The following is a 25357-nucleotide window of genomic DNA, read 5'->3' on the forward strand; positions in this document are numbered from 1 at the left end:
AGATTAATATATAATAATTTTTAATATAATAATTATTATATCTACAGAGTTGGTCATTTGCGTCCCAGTGATTTAGAGACAAAAGGCACTGCGAGATATTCAAACTTATGTCGCTATTGCCGCGAAGCGTGTCAATTTCCCAGGTGTTGACTTCGGCAACGACTGTGTCACTCAAGTTTTTATAATAACAGAGCCAGAGGCTGCAGCGACGTGGCTACTCTCCATGCGCCGGTCAATGATCAAAGTAGTCAAATTCTTGCCTTTGAAACAATGTCACAAAACTGACCAGTTATAGAGAGGAGACGTTTTCACGATCCTTGACGCAGGCGGAGGCACTTGCGATGCCTTAACTTATATTGTCACTCGCAAATCACCTCTTCGACTCGAGAGACAACTGGTGCATCACAGCGGTAAGTCTCCTGTACCTGTATGGGGGTGTTCTGACTACTAATGCATTATTTTTAGGTGGTACATGTGGCTCCAACGCACTGAACGCTGCATTCCGGGAACTCCTCGAGAATCTGCTTGCAGACCACGACTATTTTAACAAGGACGGCGCAACTTTAGAAGGCCACATCTGCAAGTTGGCAGCCCACGACTTTGAGCATTACCTCAAGACCGGGTGGGCTGTCTCTCAAAACAGCCAAGATCGGGTGCTTGAGGTCTTTGGGCTTCGGTCCGACCCCGGGAGTCGGAACCAGGCGACAGATAATCAACAGCCTTGCCCTCATACATTGACAATTCAGGCGTAAGTAATTCGTCACCAGCCCAGCCGTTGTATGAGTTTGATCTGAATATCGTGATAGTGAACACTTGAACAACATCTACCGACGTGTATGTGACGAGGTGTCTATGCTTATGACGAAGCAGCTACATGAAACAACACAACTTGGCCTGAAGACCGGCGTGAGTGATTTCAATGTTTGCTAGAAGATATACTTAACTAAGAAGAACTAGAAAGTCGTCTTGGCTGGCGGCTTTGGGGAATCAAAGCCCTTACGAACTTGTCTCCGCGAGGCGCTGGCAAGCTTCAACGCTGCTCAAAATTCCAATGTTGAGCTGCATGTCGCCGGCGAGCATGAGCGGTCAGATCCACCCATCCCCTTACCTAAAAATCAGAAACTGATGATGAAGACAGGACTACAGCAGTCGATGCCGTTTCTTCGGGGGGTGTTCTAAGAGCCTTGGACAAGCTCTACGGTCCCACTAGAGTCGCAAACTCGAGCTACGGGGTCCGATGTGATGAGCTTTTTCTGCATGCGATGCATGCGGGTCAGCCAACGATCCAGGGCCGTGATAACGCACAGGAGCTCTTTGTAGAAGCTATACAATGGATTACGAAGAAGACAAGCCTTTACTGTTTGTATCACAGACAAGTTGGTCACTGACAAATACACTCAGCATCAAGCTATCCCGCCATCGTTCCAGATATCGGCCCCGCGTTGCTGCACATTCCCTTTCTGGAACGACGATGGCACAATCAACAAGGGGCCCTTCACTTGCCAAGAAGAGATATGGGTATCCGATGCGGCCTATCTAGACCATCATAGTTATCTCCACGAGCATAATAAAGGTATGGCCCTTGAGACATGAGTCAGCCAGCCAGCCTCAATCAACCAATACTGACATTTCATCTTAGATGCTCAGAAAATTGGTGTTTTCAGTACAGATGTCACACACTTACACCAGGATTTTCTGCTTGAGGGTCAGGGAGCGCAGGCCTCTGGTGGTACTAGATATTTGTACTGGAGGTTCCCTTACAAGTTGGTTTTGACTATCGACGGCTTGAACATGAAATGTGAGTCTTGTCTTTAGCTACACTGTCCAGGTTTCAAGCTGCCGTCCGCGCCGAGATCTGCAAACTTGGTACCCTACGCTACAGACACTAACCATGTATGATTGAGAGGTGTTCAAGTTTTCAAGGGGGGTGATATTGGAGAAATGAAGCTAGGCATCGCGCCAGGATTCGCACCAGGGGCCAATTGATCGTGTCCTGGTCAGGCAGCCATACGGACTTATTAGGGAGCACAGGATTTGACAGCCTTCGGTCGGTCCTCTTGCGGGACGGGAGTTATGGAACACTTCAGGATACTTTAGAGAAAGAAGGAGTCTTTAAATTTTTTTTTTTTATCTTGACATCATTTTACCTGTTTTACATTATTCTCAGATTTAATATGGTATCCTCCAGCTTCTCAAGCGTAGCGCTCAGCTGCAGGCTGAGTTGCTGCCATAGGTTCCTTGCCATTTCCCATTTGTGGTGGTGTCCAGTTCTGCATGGGGATATTCTGCCCTTGAGGAGGTCCGTAATACTGAGGCACCTGCTGGAAACCTTGCGCTCCGGGGCCCCAATAAGCCGGTCCTCCGAACACCATTGTAACGGGTCGTCTCATTGCGGCGTTTCGCTTCTGGGTATCGATACACGCGCCGACGAATAGGATGAAGTGCCAGAGCCAGATGAGGCAGGTAAACACTGATAGTGCAATAAAGAGCGTGCGTTTGCTGCCAACTTTGTCGCTGCTTGTGCAAATGTAACGTCCTTGTGAAGAATTGTATTCGCAGTCTTCGTCGAGGTAATCGAACTCGTTATAGTATGCGCTAAAAGTGCTCTCGAGGCCACCGACGATAGCAGCACCAAGCCAGATGAAGAGGGAGATGGCGACGTGGGCGCCAGGGTGAATGCCGGCCTTCCATTTGCGACCGAAACGAGTGGCCAATTCGGCGATATCCCAGATCATTGCTACGACGAACTAGAGAGTGTCAGCACATGTCATCAAAACAAGGAGGTTTAGAGAGCCGTACAAGTGGACAAGCACCGAGCGCGACCAGACCCAGTGTCTCAGTACTTCTGAGCGCGCCCGTAAGACCGAGTCCAACAATACAGCAAACGATGTCGATCCCGTGGAGTGTGAGCTTGGTGATCATCCAGGCCTTGGACTCGGCGACCCGAGGGGGCGTCCATTGCTGCTGAGCAGGCTGTTGCGGGTACGGCGCGTAAGGGGGCCCATAGCTGCGAGGGTCTTGCTGGAAGCCAGGTTGCTGCTGTTGCTGCTGAGCGTACGTCTGAGGGGCATATTGCGCAGTGGGAGGAGCAGCGGGAGCAACTGCTGGTGCAGGATCCGTTTGGGTAGAAGATTCAGGCGCCATTGTACGAAATACGACGGATTTAAAATATGAAATGGAACGAACGAAAGGACGCGGCGCGCTTGAGCCCCGGGAATAAAGGTAGCGCAGCGATAACGAGTGTAAAAAGCGAACGAGCGAACGAATGAATGACCGGAAACGAAGCGAAAACGAAAAAAAAAGAAGAGCCTTGTGTGAAAAGGCGGGTAAGATAGACTTTATTATTTAAAAAGAAAAAGGAACGATTAGCTCGCTTCCAGCTGTGAAACCCCCAGGCCATTCATTATTCGAGATTGAGGTGTTGGATCATAGCCCCTGGGCCTTACAAGGAGTAAAAGCGTGTTAGTCCCTTGTTCAATTGGCTTCCTGCAAGGAGTAGCGCGATGAGTGGAGGTGATGATCCATGGATGATGATCTAAGGGGCTTGTCGGTTACGGGAATGGCGATTTGTTTGAGAGCCCTGTGGAATGGGGATTCCAAGAGCCAAAGAGTAATTACCAAGGCTCTCTCTTCTAGTTTCAGAGCAGAATCTGCTCAAGTCACTGTTGCCTTGGGTGTTGACTCTATTTTCATTCAGGTCCTTCATTTGAGGCTGCTTTAGACATGAAACATCCATGACTGAGAACGGGATCATGATGCTGGCAAAAGCATGAATTGTCGGGAATAGAACCCAACATCTTTCGAAAACGACTAACGAAAGAAACAAAGCGAAATTTTCCTTTCATCCTTGGCGGCGGCCGTTAAGAATCTTATGGTTAGCCGCTTTGGGTATGGGTGCAGTTGCAGCTAAGATTAGACCTACCAGGGGACAACATGAGGAAATCGCCGAACCTGAATGCCAATTCTATAGGGCTATTGTAGCGTGCCCCTTTCAATGAGTCAGTCAAACTGGACCCAACGAAAGACCAGGTTGTAAATGTTGAAGATGCCGCAAGACCAAAAGTGAAGAGGCCCTTCAAGGGTCAAGGCGGGTAGATTGGTCCTATAGGCCTGCACCCTTCAACAGTAAATATCTAGCAATACGGAGTACCTACTCACCCGCTAACTAATGCCTAGCCTTTGGTCAAGTGCCTGGACAAGACGGCCGACGGATGTTGTGACATTGTTACCTCACTTCCACCGGCTTGGCACCAAAACGTCCCATTGAGATCCTTCGTCTCTGTCGGGAATCACCGATATGCTCTTGTGAAATTGACGCAATGGGTATCAATCGAATCGTCTCTTGGCGCTACTTCAGCGACAATGCAAATGCTTGTTTTGTATATATAATATCCAAGATCTTCCCTTCGCATACACCATTTATTCTCGCTGTAGAACCACCATCAGACCCATAAATCCCAACATCACTGTCTTTAGCCAAGGATATTCCGATAGAAGAATCGTCACGTAACCGACGAATGGCATGTATCCCACAACGCTTCCAATAATGTCGCTTCGTACGAGGTAGTCCTGGTTCTTGGCGTAGAGCTCGGTGTCGTCCGAAAGGTTGTTGTCTCCCTTGGTGAGAAGCTGAGCGGTATCACTGCTCATCATTAGCCATTGCCCGCAAACCTTGCATAAACAACATACCCCTTGCCAAACTTGCGTACAACTCGGTGCACGATAGGAATGTCCTTGTCCTTGACGTTGTAAACGACAACCTCGCCAACCTCGGTCTCCTGTAGCAGGTTTCGGTTCCAGAGGAAGAGTAGGTCGCCTCGCTGGAAGGCGGGCTCCATGGAGCCAGATAGAACTACGACGATCGGGGACGGTGAGTCGCTGATAACGGAGAGGCCTTTCCACATCTGCGACAGGTTAGCTTTCGTCCGGAAGCTGAACAAGACACGTTCGCACCATGAAGGCAGTGGAGAGGATGAGCGCAAAGTTCATGAGCTGCGCAGCAGCTTGCCGCGGGTTTCCAAGAGCCGACAGCATGGTGAAGGGCTGTATATAGGTTTCGTGGGGTGAGGGAAGGTTGTTGTAGAGCTTGACAACTCCACGATGCAACTTTCGCGCTGGAGCGAAATGGACATCTGGCTCATGGAAGCTCGAGGAGCACGGGCCACCTGGTCTGGAACAGCTGTGGCATTCTGAGGCTGGTGTTTTGTGGCGGTGCTAGTTCGCGGTGGTCCCCATAATTTCAGGGACATTGACGCTATAAATGGTCTAACGCGGGGTGTCATGCTCGAAAGAAGGTGATGTCATGACTGAATGTAAAGCATGAGATCGATGTCATAGGCGTTGTAGGCGAGTAGGGGAGCTTGGTATTTAAAATGGCCGTCTGGCCGTCTTGGTCTCTGTGTTTACATTCTTCTTCATAATCTCCAAAATCTACCGATTCAAGCATTTTGATCTTCACCAGAACCAACCCAAGCACCTGCACTTACACCAACACACTACACTCAAAATGGCCGACAACAACAACCAGCAGCCCGGTCTCATCGGTAGCCACGCCCAATACGTCAAGGGAGCCGCAGAGGTAAGTCCTTCTCAATTCTCCCCAGGACATCTCGCTCACACCTTCCAGGCTACCATTGGCGCCATTACCGGATCTCAACCATGGAAGGCTTCTGGTGAGCAGGACAAGGCAGCAGGTCTTGCCGATATGAAGAAGGCTGGCGAGCTTCGAGCACAGAACGACCCGAACCATGATAAGGGATATGGAAAGGTCGAGGAGGTTGCTGGAAGACTTACCGGCTGCCAGGGTATGGAGCGAGAAGGGCATGAGAGCGCTGCGCCCAAGCAGGAATAAATGGATTGTGTTATTGATGAGTGTACGATAGAATTAGCATTGCGATAAGTCGAGCCGATTAATTCAGCTGATAATACTGAAGTTTTCACAAGTCTAGGGTCCCGAAATGTACCTAATGACCACTCACTCTCGCGTCCTTCCTCATAGCTTCGTCTCTCGTGCGCCTGCCAGTTGTGAGTGCCTTCTCAGCTAACATCACAGCACCTTCTTTCTTCAGCTGTTGGCCGACCCTTACCTACTACGATGACTTCTCCCTCTCGTCTCTCTTCTTCCCAGCTTCATCATCGCGTATCTTCATCTCGTTCAGCATCGCCTCTTCAACGCCTGATCCCCTACATTTCTTGGCTTCATCGGCTCCTCGCTCCAGCATCACCTCACTGCAATAATCTGTTTCACCGCATCTTTTTCATCATCCATCTGCACCCTCTTCACCTTCTTTGCCGTTTCCGCTGAGTCTTCGCGATGGACTCGGCACCTCTTCTCCAGAACGCCGATGGCCTCCCCAGCCCCAATGTGATGCAGGACCACGTAAGTCATCTCCACGATGCTTTGGATTATTTCCACTGACTCGTTGAACTTATAGCCTGCCTTCCTTCGAGCATCTCACTCCCCGTGGTCATTCATTCCGCAGAATGTACTCGTTATCTTGCGTGGAATTGTCTTGTCACTTGTCACAGCCGTGGTGATCTTCGTCCTCAATTACGAGATCCATGAACAAAGCGACTTCTCTGATTGGCGCATCGTCTTTGACTTTGCCAACATCAGTCTGTTCTTAGTCTTTCTGTACCAACTCAAGACCTTCGTGAGTTTCGCATGAGGATTGCCTCCGCTGTTACTGACTTCTCTAGTCTTGGACATTCACCCACTTGTATTATCCCCACCATCATGATCGGCACATGGGGGGCTTGGAAGGATGGCTCATCCGAAGAATGTCCCTCCCCAAGCACATGGGTAACCTCCGCAAGCAATTCTACTTTACGCTCTTCTACACCATCACTGCTGTTTTCGCTTTTGCCAATTCGACCATCTACTTCTTCATCACACGCGAGCACGACAGTGATGATGCCAGTGGGGAACCTCAACCCGAGCCTCAACCTCCCAACGGTACCGCTTCGCGCGTCTGGGCTCCATATGCCGAACAGACGCCTGCTGCTCCATGTAAGAGCACTTTCCTTATCGCACGTTAGTCAACTGACCATGAATAGTCACCGACATCTTTGGCGAGGGATGGTTCCGTGCCTTCATCATCTTGTCCTTGTACGCGTTCGGTTCTTCGGTGATGGTGTTTGAGATCCTTGTTCTCAACAGCATTCGACGTCCATGGGTAGGTGGGTGTTCAATCACGATAGCAGCTTACTGACCATATCACCAGACTGTCGGAATCCACCTCATCGGCATCATGTTCTTCGCCACAGCTTACCTGGGTTGGGCGGCCTTTGGTCACCTCGTCACCAACTATTACCCATTTTTCTGGCTTGACAAGAACGAAGTTGGGTCAGATGAAGCGATTACTCTTTACTCCATTGGCTTCGTATTCTTGATGCCCATCAGTGAGTTGTCCCTCTGAGATTAAAGGTGTAAATGCTGATTGCCACAGTGTACATCCTCATGCAGGGTCTCATCGCTTCCCGGGAGAGCGTCACACGATCAAACTCTGAGGCTCGCGCAATCGCTGCTGCCCAAGCAGCCCTTGATTCATGAAGGGGTGCGAATTGGGAATGGTGATGGGTGCTGGAAATTGTTTGACGGTCAATGATGGATTGGGAAAGTCTGCCGATTGAGTGACTTGATGTGATATAGATTGATACACCTGACTGGGGTAGGGTTACTCGAGACGTCTGGTTAACCTCTCAAACCTAAAATTGACTTGACTTCGCAGCAACGAGACCAATGTAAAACGTTGGGCAACGGCCTGTGACAATGTTTTGCCGAAGTAATTCCCATGAGTTGACTCATTTACGTTGCAAAGCCACGGCGCAATGCCGAATAACGGACAGTCGGGTTTATAGATGTCTTGGTTGTGAAGCGTGCAAGATGCACCTGTAACATTGCGGCGTCGTGAAGCTACGTGCGACAAGGACTTGGCGACACCACCTTCGATGCAAATCAACCAGCTCCGTTGTAGGACTTTCACCAATCACACGCAAAGATCTACTGGCACAGATGGCAGGGCTCGGTAGCGTCTTCACACAGACCGTCGATTGGGTACCGGACGGATGAGTTGGTGAGGCACCACCAGGACCACGAGTGACATTGCACGGTCACATCGAGAGGTTGGAGTGGCGATAACACGGATGAATTGATTGGCGTTGACACGAAACGAGCCTTGTTTAATCGCGGCGGTGCAAGACAACGACTAGGAAGAAAAGCCGGGCAATGTCAAAGATGACGGTGAGTCGAGTTGGGCATTGACATTTTGAGCTTCTACAGGTTGCAGGGGTCTTTGGCTGAGATAAACGTGAAGTGAGTGTTGGCAGAGACTCATACTTGAGCCTGACATTGCAGCCTCGACAACGAGATCAATGCAAGATGGACTCGGGCTTCATAAGCACGAAGGCTTTGAAATCAGATTATTAATTCCACCCGTCAAAAGAACCCAACAATGAAGGTCGGGTTGCATTGCAGAGGCTATAAGTTATGTTAGTAGTAGAGGCTAGAGTCGCTGGCTGCCTCATGCTCATCCTTGAACTTGAACCCCGCGGCGTGAGACAGCATCGGTATAAATACAGGCCTTACCCCCCATACCCCCGACTTTCTTCTCTCTTCCTCCCCCCCACACACAACCAAAAAAAGGGTCGCAAAGATCACCAAGAGGATATCGTCTTGTCTTGAAGGACATATTTCTCCGCCCGGGCCCATTTGTCAATCTTTTCTGTTGTGCGTCGCTCTTTTCTTCTTCCCTTTTGCTCTCTATCTCTTCGCTCTTTTCGTCACTCTCTAGCCAAGCCGATCGATCGATACACAAAGTTGGGAGTCGTTATTCTCCCTACCATACATATCCTGTGCGAGTCGAAATTCCCGTTACGAGTCCGTTCTTTATTTACCGATTTCCTCCCATAACTACCGTAGCCATGTTCAAACGCTCGTTTAGGTCGCAAGACCCCAACCGCGTCGACAAGACTGCGAGACTTAAGAGATCGGGCTCCCAGCGGGACCACACGAAGATGTCGAAGCTGCAAAGATCGCTCAACGAGCAGAGCGCGATTCCCCAGAAGCCTGCTCCAGCACTCGCCGCGCCTTCACCCTCGCCCATCGTCACTTTGACTGTTGGTCAGGATGGCCGGCTCTTTGCAGCACATGAGGATGTACTCCGCCAGTCGCCTTTCTTTGAGGCCGCGTTGCGCGGAAGTTGCTTCGAGGCACAGAGCAAGAGGATCTCCATCCCCGACGAAGAACCCGAGGTGTTCTCCGCCGTCCTCGAATATCTCTACAAGGGTGACTACTACCCACGTCTGCTCCACAACAAGCAGCGCAACTCTTGGGAGCTCGAGGACCAAGGCCGCACACCTCACACATCACCCAACCCCGAAACTGGAGGTGGCCGCGCAGCCGCTGCGTCTGAAGCCACCATCTACCTGTCGAGTCTCGACATGGCCATCCTCCGCGACACAGTCGTCTACTGCGCCGCGGACAAGTACGGCCTCGAGGAGCTCAAGCGTCTGGCCCTGCGCAAGCAGGGACTGCAATCCGGCATCGATGTCGGGACCATTATAAGGTCAGCTCAGTACGCCTACGCTCACACACCCGACTCAGACAGCCGTCTACGCGCTCATTACCTCGCCCTGATCATCCGCTGCCGCAAGACCTTTAAGCGCAGCGGGACCATGCAGGCCGAGATGGAGGCGGGCGGCAGCAAGCTCTTCTTCGACCTGTTTGTAGCCATGTGCAATCACCTCGACGACGTCATTGACGTGAGCAATGCTCGCACGCCAAAGACTGTCTGAGTGATTCCAGATAACCCAAACACACACTACTCAGGCCTCCGGATGCTCCGTGTGTTTGATCTTAGCTGGAGGACGAGCGCGAAATGGAATACCGCCAAATCCGCGAAAAAGGAAAAACCTACAAAAAAAAGTGGTGCTTACAGGAACAGTTGGAAGTCGGCGTTTGGTTGCTTTTCATGCTCCGTCATCAGATTGAAGTCCTAAGGAGCCTTGTTTTATTACATTACTCCCCTTCTGCGAGGTTGGCCGACCGAATTTTGATGATACACGAGCTGAGAGGATCTAATCAGACGCGCACACGACGTCCTTCACATCCTCTGCTCATTTATTGTGAGTTTGCTTATCGCGAGTTTCTGTTTCTGCCTTGTCATTTCAACTCTGCTTTGATACCCACTTACACACGGACACTGGGACATTTCTTCCCCAGTCTACTCTGGCGTTTTGTTATCCACCAAAAAAAAGACCGGGTTGTCTTTGGTTCAACACCAGAGTTTGGGGGAACATTTTGGGAAGTGGAATGCTTGACTGCTTTTCTACACCCGCAAGCAAATGCCCCGAGATTGGCTAAAAGCTTGCATTTGTACCATCTTGGAAATTTTTCACCGAAAAAAAAGGATCTCTTCTGGTTTTGTTGCTGTCTTTTTGCTTTCACGTTTCATGGCAGGAGTTTTTCTCTTTTGAACATGCTTAGAACGCGAAACGGATACAAACATCTCCTACTCGGATTTTGCACAACAGGGGGCGGCCTCGAGAACGAGAGGCTTTAATCACATCTTAGCCCTCACACACTGCGTGTGTGCCTCGCCTCTTTTAGTACCGGGTGGCCCTCTTTTGCTTTTGGTTCGCATCTACAGACTGATACCTCGAACCTGTCCTTTTGTTACTGCTTTCCTGTTTTGTTTACTGGAGGAGATGGGAAATGGAGATCCTTTCTGCATGGGTTTTGCTTGGGACCGGCGAGACGCCGATGAGAATGAAGTTACGATCTTGATGATTATTAACAACCTGGGATCGTTGAACGATCCTCCCTGGCGCAAGCACCGTCAGGGTAGAGGTAATGAGAAATTCGGCCACCTCAATTGATGTTCCTATGCATGTGATGTCTGTGATGTATTGCTTAAAGGATAATGTGGTTTGTTGTTAGGCGGTTTCATCCCACTCGACCTCAAACTTCTCAAACGTAACCTCGAGATCCTCCTTGATCTCTTTCTTGGGATCGGGTCTCGCGACAGCAGCAGCGATCTCTAGATCCCAGCCCTCACCACCATTATCACCATAAACCCAGTTTGTCTGCCTCAATGGCGTCTTGTCACCATCCTCATCAACCCTGTACGTCCACATACAAAGCCCCAGCGCATCCTTCACCTTCTGCACCTTTACAGTAACGCACTTGTCACCATTCCTTACACCAGCTTCATTCTCAGGCCCAACCTTCTCAACGCTCCAATCTGCCCATTGATCGCATGTCACGGTTGAGTAGCGCGGGTGATCGTTGTATAGCTCGATGCCGGTCTTGATCCACTTGCGGGGCGTGGGGGAGTTGGGGTTTGTGAAGACTAGGAGAAGACAGGCCTGGTCATACTGATGGATGTATTTTGTGCGGAAGGTCAGAGTTGCGGAGATGAACTTCTTAAGAGGGTTTTTGGAGTGCGTGGTGAAGGGAGCTGGGGAAGTTAGTGAGTGAGGCTAGTCGTGAAGGGTGACTGAGAGGGCGCGTTTGAGAGTGAGGGGTTGAGATACTCACCGGTGAAGACGTCAGTAGAAGGAGGCTGTTTCCAGATATCACTACCAGGCGGTGCCGACCACTTGAAGGGAGTGTCCATTGTAGCTAAAGATACTTTGAACAAAGAGCAATATGTAGTAATTCTAGGATCTTGACACAGTTATTCTCTAGGGACACGTCGATGTATTTATAGAGCCTCTGAACGATACCTTTGACCAGAAATCGCGGGGCAGACCTGACGTAATCGGTTAAGCTGAGCAAACACGCAGCGGAAACTCCGCCTTTGATGCGGTCTTGAGACGAGGGTCTCGTTGGTAGAACGGAGGAATTAGTAACCGGTTGTCACTTTTACGGTTAATTCTGGAAAGGTTCTGGCTTGAGAGGGTAATGCATGTAGGGCGGGAGCTTGTTGCGGATAAAGTGTCGATGGGTGGAGATGAGCTGAATGCCGAGATACCTTATTTGGAAGGGGACATTTATGGCCTGATGAACCGAGAGTGTGAAAAAGATGAAAATGAACGCAGTAGGTATATTTAGAACTGTTTTATGGCAATACAAAAGAGATTGCTTGTAGTTAGAGATCATTAAATCGACTCCATGAAATGCACTGCGTCTACCCTGTACCTACACATATCTGACTTTGAGTTTGTAGGGATAAACTTCGGCTTCCTCGTCACCAACCGCTTCAACAAGATTGCTCGCACAAACTGACCTGCAACAGTCAATCTCCTCATCAGAAAAAGGATCATCAACAAAGGCAGACGACTCCAAATCAACAATAACTACCATCAAAGATTCTGCTCACTATCATCTACGCAGTGTCAAGACCATTCCAAAAACATCACGCACTGGTGTTCGAACCGTCACTGCCTTGGCCCTCTGACTCAGTCGAATTGCAGGGGCTTGCTCACGCGAGTGAAAACTCTTCCCCACTCGACCATAGACACTCATTTCTCCCACCCAAAAAACCCCGCCGGCACCAAAACTCGCGATTTCTCTTCACCAGTATCTCACCTCGTCCATCCCTCTACTTTTTCCGCCTCCCCTTATCGCGATAATCTTTTTTTCTGTAAGAGCTGTCGCAAGCAGACGCTTTCGACGCCGCGGCACTGGAGTGCTTATAGCCTCAGTGATCTGGCCGTTTGTCGGCCTGGGGGAGAGAAGGAAGATCAATAGCGAAACGACATTCAATTTATTCCAACTAAATTATACGATCCTGCGAATATCTTCACAATGTCGTCGTTTCTCACACCACCAAAGTCGGGGCCTACTGGGCGCCTGGCTGCCAAACCACGATTCGGAAAACCCAACCCCGTCCGCGCCATGCGAGAGCGAGAAGAACGACGAGCCGCCAATGCAGCTGCCCATTCAAATAGCCTACGAGTTGCTGCTGTAAATCGAAATGCTTCATTAGCGAAACCGAATCGTCCACAATGTCCGAACAAAGCCTGTCCAAAACCCAATGTCGTCGATGGGACATGTCAAACTTGCGGTCGTATCTCTGACGATAGTAATATCGTGGCAGAAGTCACCTTTGGAGAATCATCTTCGGGTGCTGCTGTTGTTCATGGTTCCTACATTGGTGCTGATCAAGCTGGCGTGCGAAGCATGGGCCCTGCCTTTCGAAGAGTTGGAGGATCTGAGGATCGAGAGAAGAGCATCAGGGAAGCAAAAGGGTTGATGCAGGGTTATGCGCAGCAGCTTAATGTCAGCGACAGTCTGGTCACTGCAGGAACGCAAGTCTTTAAGCTGGCGTCAAGCGCAAACTTCATCCAAGGTCGTACATTGGCCAGCGTCGCGGCTGTCTGCCTGTACGCGGCCTGTCGAGCAGAGCCACCGTGCAAGGTCATGCTTATTGACCTGGCGGACTTGGTGCAACTCAACGTCTTTAAGCTGGGTCGCATCTTCAAGAAGCTCAACGAGGTGGTGCCAATTGGCAACGACGGTCTTATTCCAGTGTATCCGGAGGATCTTATCTGGCGATTTGCGACAAAGATGGAGTTTCACCAAGACACGGCCAAGGTTGCTGAGGACGCTGTTCGTCTGGTCAAGCGAATGAGTCGAGATTGGATGGTCATGGGTCGTCGACCATCAGGCATCTGTGGAGCTTGCCTGCTCATGGCAGCACGAATGCACAACTTTCGACGAACCGTGCGAGAGGTTGTCTACATCGTCAAAGTCACCAATCACACGATTCAGAACCGTCTGCAAGAGTTCAAGGTCACCGAGTCTAGTCGCATGTCGGTTGAGGATTTCTTGAAGCAGGATTTCCTGGAGAGCTCTCACGACCCGCCTTCCTTTTACAGGCAGTCAGCCGAATACAAGAAGCAATTGGCGGCGAAGAATAAGAAGCGAAAGAGGCCGACAGATGCTGATGGTGATGAGAATGAGGAGGAAGATGACAATTTGGCCGACAAGATTGATCCGCGGTTAATAGAGGGAGGCGCTGATCTTTCCAAGGCACCTGTTGTCGAATACCGCCGTGACGATGATGGCTTTATTATCCCGCCTATACCATCCAAGATCGCCAAAGACCCATCACTCGTCAACAGGCTGAATGAGAACGCAGAGGATGAAGAAGCTGAGGCTGATGACACGAATGTCCAGACCCTGGATGGCCTGGTGCAAGAGTTTGGAGATGCGATGGACGAGGAGCTTGCGGAGAACGGGACACAAGAGACAAGCCAAAGGAAAGGCAGCAAACCGCAATTGCCCATCAATGAGGAATGGGAGCAGGATGAGCAAGAACTAGAGGGCGTGATTGAGGAGATCTTCAATGACCCTTTAACGTACGAGCACGCCATGGCCTACACTACTGCCGAGCAACGAGCGCGCATTCACACCGTCTGGGCCCTACAACAACGGCCCCAGAAAGAAGTTTCCATGTCGGCGGATGTCACAGAGGATGAGTTCGCCGACGACCCCGAGGTGAACAATTGTTTGCTGTCGCCCGAGGAGGCTCAGATCAAGGAAATGATTTGGGTGAACCAGAACAAGGAATGGCTACGAAAACACCAAGAGAAGGTGTTCCGCAAGAAAGTGGAGGCAGAACGACCAAAGCAAACACGAAAGCGACGTAAGCGAGCTAGAATGGGCGAAGGCCAGACCAGTCCCGCCAGCTCAGCCGCCGAGGCAGCCGTCAACGTCGCCAAAGATCGCGCCTGGTCCAAGAGGATCAACTACGACGCCATCCGCAACATTTTCGACATGCCCAACCTCGGGGGTCCTGGATCAGAAGCTACAAGTCGCAAGACCAGTGTCGCAGGAAGCACAAAAGGCGGGGATGGTGCGAGCGAAGCTCCAGACGAGAGTGTCGCTGGGGACGAGCCCGAAGCGCCACAGGAGGAAGAAGAGTTTGAGGAGGAGGAGTACGATGAGACGCAAAACTATGGTGATGGTGAAGAGTTTGGTGGTGGAGGTGATGAGTTTGGAGGCGGGTATGATGAGGATGATCCCGAGATGGATGCTGAGTATGGTCTTGAGGAGTATGCTTGAGAGGATTAACAAGGGGCTTGAGTGCTGGGATGGTAATTGATACCCATATAGATAAGAGGGCTGCTGTAGCACGTACGCACAAGAGCGATTGAAGAATAAATCTGTAAAAGTCTGACTCTGTTTGTCTCCTTCGATGTGGTCTATTGATGAGTTTAGTCTAAGCTTAGGCTGGGCGTCCTAAACTTTACAAAGCTCAATGTGGAGTCCTTTGAGGTGGGATGAGATGGTGGCGCCTCAGAACCTGTTCCCATATCAGATTCACCCTCGCTCACATGCGATTGAGGAAAGCTAGATTATTTAGATAACAGACGGTCAATTCAGTTCAAACTGATTGATGATAATTAAGTGACATCGGGCATGTCTATCGCATGCCCGTAAGTGGTTTGGGGCGTCAACACCACGGTGATCTTCCCCACATGGATCTGTCTCACTTGCATCTCCACATTCGATGTCAACTCAACCCAAGCCATTGAGCCTTTCAACAAAAGATAATCATGCGGCCTTACTGTTTTATGTGTATCTTAAAAAGAAAAGCCGTCGTTCCAACACCTCATGTCGACCAGGGGTTGCTCCCCCCCACGGCCGCGATGACCTCGAGACACCACAGCACCAAAAAGTAAACATCTCGATGTACCCAGGACTCGAACCTGGAACCTTTGCCACCGGAAAGCAACGCGCTACCATTGCGCCAGCACACCGGACCGTGCTTTTGAACCTTAGCGCTGTTATTTGAATCTATACACATAAATTTCGATCAACTTCGAATTTGGTGCTGAACCAAGATTTGCACGTCCAAACCCGCGCTCAGTTCATCATATGTGTAACACTAACTTGCCAAAGTATAATTATAACCTCCTTGATATGTATTCGTTTTGTCTCAGGTGTCATCCGTTAGTTCCCCTCTTTGTCACGCTTTTGGGTGTCGTTGTTGCATTGTCGGCGGTACGTAGCCGAGTCGGCCGAGAGACCCACATCTGTGCCCGGTAAGGCTGAGGCATCCCGGGCGGCAAGGTACTTTACAATGGCATTCTCAAACTGAGATGCCTGAGCAGGCAGCAAGTCTTTAATTCTTTGATTGAATATGGCCACCACAGCCGAGGAAGTCTTCTCATAAAAGTTACCTGGGGACACACTGAGCACGGCATCGTCGTGAGGAACAACAGCCAGCTTTGGTTCGTTGACGCCTGATAGCATATTTTTAACGAGGGATCTTGATGGTATTCATCCATGGGATTCGCTTTACGGACTGATTGATGGTAGATTGGCTCACCCCCAAAAAGCAGCGCCATCACTATCAGATGTTTTCCAATGTGGTACTGTCCAATTATTTTACTACAGGAATACCAAGGTCGTTGACACTGGGGCCACCACTTGCTGTAGGATGGCCAGCTTCACCAACACCAGAGGAAAATAAGCCATCACTAGGTGGCGGTGGTAATGGGTGGGCTTTCGATAGCTCCTTTACTACTGACTGTGCTCTTGCAAGAGAGCATCCGCCCTGGAATTGAAGTATCGTCGTATTGACCTGGGAAGGTGGCTCATCACAAGCCAACTTCAGGCAGCATCATGGAGCAGATTGTCCGTAGGCCATTAGCGACGCCTCTAGAGCGGGTGTCGATTGGCAAAGGACAATGACTCACCAGTAAGTCAGAGATCATCCATGAGTCAACATCAGTAAACTGAAGACCGAGGTGCCCAAATAAACCCGTCAAATAGCACGCTAAGCTCATGCTAAGATTGACCAATTCCTTTTGTCATCTAGTATCGAGGTTCTACATTCTCTTGTCTCGCGTAGGCGTGTATTCTTCGATTGACGCATGCTTCCATACCATAGTTCTCACCTTGCACAAAGCTGTGAGTCATAGTCATGGCGAAAGGGACTTCTGGGGTGTAACAAATGTCTAAATTATCACCGAAGCCAGAAGCCCAAGGCGCTTGATGGTCACTGCACCAGTCGCAAGGAGCAGGCCCTGGCGCGACATGAGAATTATTTTGGCCTCGGAAAGGCATTATGTTAAGATGAATGGGCAGTAGCAGGCAGCAATTGAACGGGTTGAAAATCTCATACATGCATTGTATCACGTCGTACTCATCGCGTAGCTACAGGAGACGTCGCAAGCCGTGAGAACGAAGGACTCGAATGACGGCCCCACCAAAGACTGAGGCCGTCTTGCACGACAGCTTCAATTCACATCAGGTTACAGAAGAGGCAATTACGAGACTCGTATCAAAGTATTGAGAACACTGAATGAAATTTTGGTCACGGTTTTTATCTACCTCTAGACCCATGGACGAAAACACCAGTAACGAAAGACAATTGATAACTTTTTGCCCATATCCGACATCAAGAACATCAAAGCATTAGCGGCATTAGAACTTTTTGTTTGTCCCATGCAGGTTCGCTCGCAGAGCAAATACCTGCCCGACCACCTGATTGACCATTACAAGTACAACAAGGCAAGTCGCTGATTCCTCCGATACGCTCACCCGGCTTTTCGACCGGGCTGGAGCTGCTGGGGTATCATCTCCAAAGAAAACATCGTCCCTGTCCCTTGGGGGAGGGGGCGCGAGCAAGCACGCTGTGAACAAGGGGTCCATTCAACCCAAAGAAAAACAATCAAGGAAAAATTGTTAAAAAGAGAGTAGTGTCGAGGCCAGGGATAGCGGCAGTGGGCTATGCCGTCCTCGTACGTTTTTGTGGGTGTGCATTGCACTAGATGTGGAGATAGTTCACATCCGAGATGCTTCTATGCCTCTTGTGGCCGTTGCCAGCTTCGGTGGTGGCCTTGCGCTTTTGAGACATTGATTCAAGGGGGCTGCGTGTGGCGTCGCTCATCTGTCTCTTGTGGCGACGAGCGGGTGTTAAAGGAATTGCAGCTGTGTCGAAGCGGTCCGATTTGAGACCCTTGAGTGCGGTGTAGTTGTAGGGACCGCTGAATGCGAGTGAGTCCTGGGTAGCCTGGTTACTCAGGATGAGCTGCTGGTTAATTTGGTTACGGCGGAAAGCTCCGACAGTCTCGGAATTGATGTGGCTAAGGGCCTGCTTCTCGCTAGTAGCTGTGCTGGGTCGCGCAGGTGTAGATGCGGGATCCCAGTTGTCGCCCTCTTCATCACCAGAAGAGTCATTTTCCTCCCAGGCGATGAAGTCGTTGAGGTCTAAATTGAGTTCAGCGTCTTCCTCCTCGTCGTCCTGCATGCTAGGCGCGGTTGAGCTCTCGTCGGCGGTATTGGCTTCAGAGGGGAAGGGGAAGAAAGCCTCAGCGGGTCCCATAACCTGAGCCGTGTTGAAGAAGTCACCGAAGGTATTGGAGGAGAACATGGCGCTGAGCATTAGGTTTGCAGAGTTGCTCATGATAGGTGACTCGGGCCCCTCAGTACCCCAGGGAAAGTTAAATTGTTCGGGGGAGAGGTCGAGTTGGTGGCGCCGATGAGGAGTAAAGATCATCATTTTTCCGGTGACGGGGTTGAGGACAGCAATCGGCTTCTTGTCGGAACGGTCAAGGTTATAACGTCCTAAGCGTGGCTGGCCACGCTCGGCCTTGACCGGGCTGTCGGCATCAGAGTCGGAAATGTCGCTCATGGGCTTGGAAGGGCGTCGAGTCTTCCTTCGTACAATGGGCTCGGGTTCATCTTCCTCGGTGGTATCACCATCAGCTGGGCATGTTAGTACAGGTAATGATTCCCATATAGCCAAACTTACTCTCGTAGCCATCCAGCTCGGTGGATTCCTCAAAGCCAAAGGGGATGGGCTGAGGGGTAGAGGCAGCAGTGGCTGGCTGGGAGGCCATTGGAGTGGCAATAGGGGTGTCATCGTCAATTTGTCGGAAGATTTCCTCGGCATCCGAGTCATCATCTTGCTCGCCGTATTGGTTGTTGAAGTCCCAGAAAGATCCCGAGTCAGAAGACTCATTAGGATCGTTCTCGATCTCGCGGCGGAAAGCAGGATCCAGGTTGTTTTGAGAAACAAAGATATCAGGGAAGAAACCCTGAATCTCATCCTCGGTGTCGGTAGAGTCAGAGTCGCTGGAGGGCACGTCGAAGTGAACGTGGCGCTCTGTAGGCTCCTCACCGAAGATATTGGCGTCTTGGTAGACGTCAGGCTGGTCCTCATCGTCCGTAACGATGCCTCCCCAGCTAGCAGCGTCATCATCTTCAATATCCAGGCCCTCTTGCTCATCGTCGTCCTGTTCTACCTCCTCCTCCTCCTCCTCTTCTTCGTCATCCTCCTCAATGGTGGGTTGCGGCCGAGGAGCTTGTGGTGGGGTGGGGGGAACATGAGTTTCCTCTAGGATGTTCTCCTCCTCGGCCGCGGCAACATCATCCTCATCGTCGTCTGAAGAGTCGCTAATATCTTCAACGGCAGAGTAGCCGCCGTCGTCCGAGAGGTCTAGGGAAGAAGCAGAAGGAGTGTCGGAGACCCGGCGGCGGCGCTGGGCGGTCTTGGTCTTTTTGACCGGGGTTGTAAACTTTTGCTTGAGATTGCGAGACATTTTGGAAAAAGATGTTTAGTATGCTACTTGTAATGATCGTTCGAGTTGTCTTCAGAGTAGTGTAGATGAGCAAGCTCAGATCAGATATTTTCTAGCAATGCAATGCAAGACTTGTTTTGTAGTAGATATATGCGTGTATACGCTTTCGAACAACTTTCAAGTTGTTTTTATCGTCTTTAATAGAAAGGGAAAGGTAGGGAGGTGGTCGGGAGAGTAGAATGGTAGTAACTGTATCAAAAGCCCTTGACTATCGGGCAAGTTGCAGAATCGTTGGTTTCAGAGACAGACTCTCGGTAGAGCATTCAGCTCCAAGAGCGGGAAAGCCTGTAAAGATCAAAGTCGAGAGAGAAGTATTGACTGGTTAACTCGGAGAACTGCTGGACTGCGAGCCGGGACAGGGAAAACAGCCACGGCCCGCAGTGGGCGTTTACAGCTCAGCGACGGCCGAAGGCATGGTTACTCGACTTTGTTCTTGGTAGGGGTAATTCTCTGGGTGATGCTGGAAAATGTCGACTTCGTTGTCTTTTGTGGTTTGGGTTTGGGGTTGGTGATGGAGGAAGAAGAGAGGGAGCGAGGGGGGGAGAAATATCCCAAACTTTTTCCGTCTTCTAAGTGGGGACGATCCTGATTGGGCAAAGTGTCTCGAGGCAGGCAGTGCCGGGGGGTGATTGATGATTGAGTTAGAAGTGGACCCGATGGAGCGTGCAGTGCGGGAGGGAAGGTACCTATGAGCTAGTCTATTTTAGGAGGGACAATACCGTCACCGCTTTTTGCAGGCGCAGAAGAAGCCCAACGACAGGAAGACAATTGTACAATGAGAAGCGCTGATGTGTCGAGTGAGACACTGCAAGGAGACTAATTCTGTGTTGTTTTGATGCTACGTGTGCTATATAGAGCTTGCTGCAGTTGAGATGTTTGCTTGCCTGTCACCGAAAGTTGAGAACAAAGAGCTGGGACCAAGTTTGAATCATGAGTGACTTGACTTCAAACATTTACCCCAGTGGAGGCTCCCTGGTCCGTGAGGCGAACAAAATCACGACCAAGGGACCAGTCAGGCTCCAGAATGGAAGCACGACAGGGAGCAAGGAGCATCAATCTGATGTACGTAGGACTCGACTAGGGAGAGATGCAAGAGATTGATATTAGATATCGGAGCAATCTAATCTTGGTAACACAAGAGACAGTTGAAAGTGCTGTGGCTTTACAGTACCTACAGCATAGGTACAGTACGTTCCGTGGCTGCATATCGCTCTGCAACATGCCACCAGAGGCACCTCCCAAACTCCTCAATGTCACGAGAACAGCTCAATCGTTTCATTCCCAATGATCTCTTGTCTTGAGGACACTGACCCATGCTTCATGCACGGCAGAACAGACGCTGGAGCCGGGATACGCAAGCAAGAAATCAAAGACCCCTCCTCCGTCTCCCTCCAACAGCAGGCCAAGCATTTTTCCAAAAAGCTCCGCAGCGAGAAAGCACTCCACTGTCAAACAGGGGCAAACGCAGGCGGTTATGTCAGTGGCCAATGCCAACTCCCAAAAAGTCCAGTTTCAAAAGAAATCCGCCCCAGAAAAAAATAAAAAGAGGATACCCTTTCTTTGACTCTCCCATCGGCATCAGACGAGAAACATCGTCAGTCTTCTCGCTTATGCTAGAAATAACGCCAGAAAATGGATACCGATACCTCGGTCCCCGAAAAATAATAAGAAGTTCCTAAGCTTCTACTGTATGATGTTGCCACGGACACTGGTGGGGTTATTGCTGAACTTTGTTTTTTTTTTTCTGTCGTCTAAAGTTTTTACGCGACAACCGGAGTTGACGAGGACTAATTACTCAGTATCCGCAGTCTCGACGCAGAAACGTCCAATGGAGAAGAAAATTTCTGGCAAGGCAAGCTAAGAGTCTTACGCGCCGTCTCGTGCCTGGATACCGAATTCTGTAGATGGTTACGTAGAGAACTGACCGACAGTAGAAGCTTGCTTCACTTCATGTTGTTCTGGCGGTTAGGCTTTTAGGCTCAACTCCAGATGCCTGCTCATAGGCAGTACCTTGAGACACAATGGCCTTTACACTGTACATCTTGTCTTCTTCACAGTTCAACGACATCTGCTGGTCCTTGCAGCTGTTCCCATTGTCGACTTCAACCAGCCCCTCATTCCCCTCTTCTTCTCGAAAAGCACCTCCGTCATCAAAACTCTTTAGCGCCAGACCAATTCTTTAGAGTCAAAATCTCCTCGTAGCGCAACTTAGCCATTGCCCAGTAAACGGCGCCCCTCTTCAATATCTACCTCAGAGATTTTTACCAATGGCGGCCTCGGCATTACTCGTTACGACAATGAGCGTAACAGAAAAGCGGCACAGTCGAAATTAAGGTGAAAGCTTCTGCATTATGAACACATAAATACGTTTCGATATGGCTATGACTCTTGGGTGAGTCAACGTCCCCCAGGAAATCAGCAGGTCTGGAGATTACGCCATTGGCTGCGTTAGTTACACTCGCACACCCTTGTTCATTGATGACTCTTGCTGCCACGCATCCTAGCTGCCACGAAGCTTCAGACATGCTTTAGACTGGCATGTGAATAGGATCTTAGCTTACTGCAGACGCAGAACAGACACACTTCTCGATAAGGAATCTTCCGATTGAGCTCAGCTGGGAACATGAATAGCGACAAAAAATAATTGTGACCACTTGAACCTTACGATGCACCACTTCAAGTGACACTACTCAAGCAATTGGCTTACATCCTTGTCCTTGAGGCCAGAACAAACTCAAGCCTGAGGAAGAACTCAGCTCCACCCAACTTTTTACTCTCTCGATGGCGTGAAAGCTTCGGCATGGCCCGTGCAGCACCCGCGCGCCAAAGCGCTTATGCTATCTAATCTTATCTTATCACCGGCCCCTCCAACCGTTTTCAGCCGTTGTCGTGCCAGCCAGCACGCCAAGGGAACCTGGAGTAAACACTGGACCTCTAACCAGGATTGTAACGTCAACGCTCCGTTTATGAATCCACCGTCCTAAACAAGTCTCGTCCACGATCCATTCTGTTCCTGCATCTTCGTTTAAGCGAAAAGCATATCATCGTGTTTGGCAGCATCATGGAGCGAAAAGCGTCTCATAATCTGTTTGAGGTTTATCTACGGCTACGGCCCCCGCCTACGCGACATGGTGATGGCGATCGCATTCTTGATGTTGAACCCGCTGAGGAAGGTTCACATCCTAAGCATATTGTTCTGAACCCGCCTACAGATCGGCGCAGGGCGATTGAGAAGTTCGCGTTTACCCAGGTTTTTGAGGAAGATGCAACCCAGCTCGATGTCTTTCACTGCACAGAGATCGTCCCCTTCGTTGAGGGCGTACTGGCGCCTGAGGGCGGCGAGGGCACAGATGCTGTCGTCGCTACCTTGGGAGTGACAGGTTCCGGCAAGGTAAGTACCATGTCAGCAGTGAAACAACAAGACTAATAAACGAAGACACATACGATCCTCGGAAGCAAGACACAACGCGGCCTGACCCAACTCACGATGGACGTCCTTTTCCGCTCAATCGGCGAAAACATTCTCGATCCCAACGCCGCCTTCACAGCTCAAGACTCCCTCCAAGCTATCGATGGTGCCGAGTCCTCCCTAACAACCGCGTCCCACTTCTTCGATCCTCCCTTTCGCGACTCAGTTGCTTCGCGAGCACCTTCACGCGCTGGTACTCCAATGCTTGTACGACAGACCCCAAAGCCTTCCTATCTCAACATCCCCGCCTCCAAGCTGGTCGCCAACCTCCCAGGCGCGTTCCCGGCAGACTGTGCATCAAGTCCGAAAAGTGTACGGCTTGTTAGCGAGGCAGAGGAAACCCGACGTCTCAAAGAGCGATAGGATCGTTCTTCTGAGCGTGGTAGAAGACCTCTCGAAAGTCTGCCTGCGTCTCCAAACGCGCTGAACTGTCCCAAGACGCCCAAGCGGGGTCTTCGACATTTCATGTCTCTTACTACTTCAACTCGTGTCAAGAATGTTACTAAAGATGATGTTAAGCCCGATGGTGTTATGTCCCCACCACCTCGACGAATTACCGTGCGCCCCTCGGCTCTTCCTCAGCTCCCTGATGTGAGCAATATCGACATCTCCTGCGATCCCTCGGCCGAATATGTTGTTATCATCTCGATGTACGAAGTGCACAATGACCGAATCTACGATCTCCTCACTCCCGCTGTCAAATCCGGCTCCACAAAAGAAGTGCGACGACGTCCTTTACTCTTCAAGTCAACAGAGCTCTCACCAGACCGAAAAGTTGTTGCCGGCCTTCGAAAGGTCATTTGCTCCAGCTACAACGAAGCACTGACGGTCGTCGAGACTGGTCTGCAGGAGCGACGAGTTACTGGTACTGGCAGCAACAGTGTTTCGAGCCGAAGTCATGGATTCTTTGTCTTTGAAGTCAAGAAGCGAACCCGGAGCAGAAGACCTGGCCCTTGGGAGGGAAATAGATTCACCATTGTTGATCTGGCGGGCAGTGAGCGTGCGCGCGAAGCTAAGACGGCGGGTGCCACTCTTGCAGAGGCTGGTAAGATCAATGAGAGTTTGATGTACCTAGGGCAATGTCTGCAAACCCAGAGTGAGGCTGCTAGCTCAAGCAAGGTAAGTTCTTGAAGGGATGTTTGATGGACAGTGACTAACATGCAGCAGCCCAACATTGTTCCCTTCAGACAGTGCAAACTTACCGAGCTCCTCTTCTCAAACTCATTCCCCTCATCCTCAACCTCTCACTCCCAAGCTCCTCGCCGCAACCCTCAAAGAGGCGTCATGATCGTCACCGCCGACCCTCGCGGCGACTTCAACGCCACATCCCAGATCCTTCGATACAGCGCCCTTGCTCGTGAAGTCACAGTCCCTCGCGTTCCCTCAATCACAACAACCATCCTCGCCCAGCCACCACAAATGGCTCAGAATCGCTCCGTCAGTCCAACACATCCCCACCCACGACCGTTCATGCCCGCAGGCGGAGGATCGTATAGAAACTTCTCTCCACCAATGAGCTCAGATGAGCGTGCGATGATGGAGATTGCAGCGCTTGAGATCGCGCGTCTTAGTGAGGAAGCGGATCAATTGCGGGAAGAAGTCGATCGCCAAAGTGAAGCACGCGTCGCAGCTGAAGCTCACCTTCTAACAATGGAGGACCGCATGCTTGATCTCGAGGCAGCCATACGCGAAGAGTGCGCCATGGAGTTTGAGCAGCGTCTTGCACTAGAAATGGCCCGCTGGAAGAACTCCATGGCCATTGAGCAAGAACGTACCGAGGAGCATTGGGACCGCAAAGTCGAAGTCCTCGAGCGCGGTCTCGCCTCTGACGAAGACTGCGATAAAGAAAACGTTCTTATCGAAGACCTTGAAGAGGAAGTGGACCGCCTCCGTCGCGAAAACGGTATTCTCAAGCGTGAGCTCGCGTCCCGTAGCCCCACCAAGCGCAGGCCCCTTGAGGAGCGGGAGGACTTTGCGCCTTCTTCCAAGTCATCTCGCGGCGATAGCATGACCAATCTAGGACGCAAGCTGGAGCGCATGCGTGTCAGTGGTGAAAAGGCACGCTCGGTACCAGCCAATGGCAATGGCAGTCCAAAGAAGATGCGAAAGTTGGGGACGAAAAAGTGGGAGCATGAGGAAGATGAACTGTCTTAGTATGTCAAGCTGTAAACTTGCTTCTCAGGGTCATGGATGGGATAGGATGGACGGTCGGCTTGTGTCATAGAATTGGTTCGGATTGGATGGGTCGGACGGATAATGGATGGAGTATACCCTTTGCGTAATGTCGTGCAAGTTCATTCATAGCATCGTAATGCAGTTCTTTGTTGTTCGTTTGCCGTACTCCTC

General features: G+C 50.5%; 11 protein-coding genes across 11 annotated transcripts; 6 read left to right on the top strand and 5 right to left on the bottom strand.

Moving 5' to 3' along the window:
• On the top strand, nucleotides 1–1889 carry FSUBG_8011 (Hsp70 chaperone protein; the record flags this gene model as incomplete). The annotated part of the gene is made up of 8 exons (XM_036686377.1): nucleotides 296–410; nucleotides 466–748; nucleotides 807–906; nucleotides 958–1085; nucleotides 1139–1359; nucleotides 1409–1573; nucleotides 1640–1798; nucleotides 1837–1889. Coding segments are annotated over 8 exons (1224 nt in total), but the record flags the coding sequence as incomplete, so codon positions are not given.
• A 303-nt stretch (nucleotides 1890–2192) lies between these two features.
• FSUBG_8012 (uncharacterized protein) lies at nucleotides 2193–3144 on the bottom strand (the record flags this gene model as incomplete). The annotated part of the gene is made up of 2 exons (XM_036686378.1): nucleotides 2193–2747; nucleotides 2800–3144. 2 exons carry the CDS (start codon nucleotides 3142–3144, stop codon nucleotides 2193–2195), a joined length of 900 nt encoding a protein of 299 aa, XP_036536416.1.
• A 1275-nt stretch (nucleotides 3145–4419) lies between these two features.
• On the bottom strand, nucleotides 4420–5034 carry FSUBG_8013 (signal peptidase I; the record flags this gene model as incomplete). Its single annotated transcript, XM_036686379.1, has 3 exons — nucleotides 4420–4642; nucleotides 4690–4904; nucleotides 4954–5034. The coding sequence occupies 3 exons, from the start codon at nucleotides 5032–5034 to the stop codon at nucleotides 4420–4422; spliced, it is 519 nt and encodes a 172-aa protein (XP_036536417.1).
• A 472-nt stretch (nucleotides 5035–5506) lies between these two features.
• FSUBG_8014 (csbD-like domain protein) lies at nucleotides 5507–5851 on the top strand (the record flags this gene model as incomplete). Its single annotated transcript, XM_036686380.1, has 2 exons — nucleotides 5507–5578; nucleotides 5627–5851. The coding sequence occupies 2 exons, from the start codon at nucleotides 5507–5509 to the stop codon at nucleotides 5849–5851; spliced, it is 297 nt and encodes a 98-aa protein (XP_036536418.1).
• Nucleotides 5852–6313: 462 nt separating this feature from the next.
• Nucleotides 6314–7552, top strand: FSUBG_8015 (uncharacterized protein; the record flags this gene model as incomplete). The annotated part of the gene is made up of 6 exons (XM_036686381.1): nucleotides 6314–6379; nucleotides 6435–6653; nucleotides 6700–7009; nucleotides 7057–7175; nucleotides 7224–7401; nucleotides 7449–7552. The coding sequence occupies 6 exons, from the start codon at nucleotides 6314–6316 to the stop codon at nucleotides 7550–7552; spliced, it is 996 nt and encodes a 331-aa protein (XP_036536419.1).
• A 1370-nt stretch (nucleotides 7553–8922) lies between these two features.
• Nucleotides 8923–9795, top strand: FSUBG_8016 (BTB POZ; the record flags this gene model as incomplete). The annotated part of the gene is made up of 1 exon (XM_036686382.1): nucleotides 8923–9795. The coding sequence occupies one exon, from the start codon at nucleotides 8923–8925 to the stop codon at nucleotides 9793–9795; it is 873 nt and encodes a 290-aa protein (XP_036536420.1).
• A 1140-nt stretch (nucleotides 9796–10935) lies between these two features.
• Nucleotides 10936–11618, bottom strand: FSUBG_8017 (uncharacterized protein; the record flags this gene model as incomplete). The annotated part of the gene is made up of 2 exons (XM_036686383.1): nucleotides 10936–11459; nucleotides 11540–11618. The coding sequence occupies 2 exons, from the start codon at nucleotides 11616–11618 to the stop codon at nucleotides 10936–10938; spliced, it is 603 nt and encodes a 200-aa protein (XP_036536421.1).
• A 1133-nt stretch (nucleotides 11619–12751) lies between these two features.
• On the top strand, nucleotides 12752–15013 carry FSUBG_8018 (transcription factor IIIB; the record flags this gene model as incomplete). Its single annotated transcript, XM_036686384.1, has 1 exon — nucleotides 12752–15013. The coding sequence occupies one exon, from the start codon at nucleotides 12752–12754 to the stop codon at nucleotides 15011–15013; it is 2262 nt and encodes a 753-aa protein (XP_036536422.1).
• An 891-nt stretch (nucleotides 15014–15904) lies between these two features.
• FSUBG_8019 (uncharacterized protein) lies at nucleotides 15905–16207 on the bottom strand (the record flags this gene model as incomplete). Its single annotated transcript, XM_036686385.1, has 1 exon — nucleotides 15905–16207. One exon carries the CDS (start codon nucleotides 16205–16207, stop codon nucleotides 15905–15907), a length of 303 nt encoding a protein of 100 aa, XP_036536423.1.
• A 1519-nt stretch (nucleotides 16208–17726) lies between these two features.
• On the bottom strand, nucleotides 17727–19503 carry FSUBG_8020 (uncharacterized protein; the record flags this gene model as incomplete). Its single annotated transcript, XM_036686387.1, has 2 exons — nucleotides 17727–18667; nucleotides 18714–19503. 2 exons carry the CDS (start codon nucleotides 19501–19503, stop codon nucleotides 17727–17729), a joined length of 1731 nt encoding a protein of 576 aa, XP_036536424.1.
• A 3100-nt stretch (nucleotides 19504–22603) lies between these two features.
• FSUBG_8021 (rabkinesin-6) lies at nucleotides 22604–25165 on the top strand (the record flags this gene model as incomplete). The annotated part of the gene is made up of 4 exons (XM_036686388.1): nucleotides 22604–22933; nucleotides 23003–23323; nucleotides 23375–24130; nucleotides 24179–25165. 4 exons carry the CDS (start codon nucleotides 22604–22606, stop codon nucleotides 25163–25165), a joined length of 2394 nt encoding a protein of 797 aa, XP_036536425.1.
• Between the last annotated feature and the right edge of the window lie 192 nt (nucleotides 25166–25357).

The sequence above is a fragment of the Fusarium subglutinans genome (genome assembly GCF_013396075.1).
Source record: "Fusarium subglutinans strain NRRL 66333 chromosome Unknown NRRL66333_c0000107, whole genome shotgun sequence".
NCBI lineage: Eukaryota > Fungi > Ascomycota > Sordariomycetes > Hypocreales > Nectriaceae > Fusarium > Fusarium subglutinans.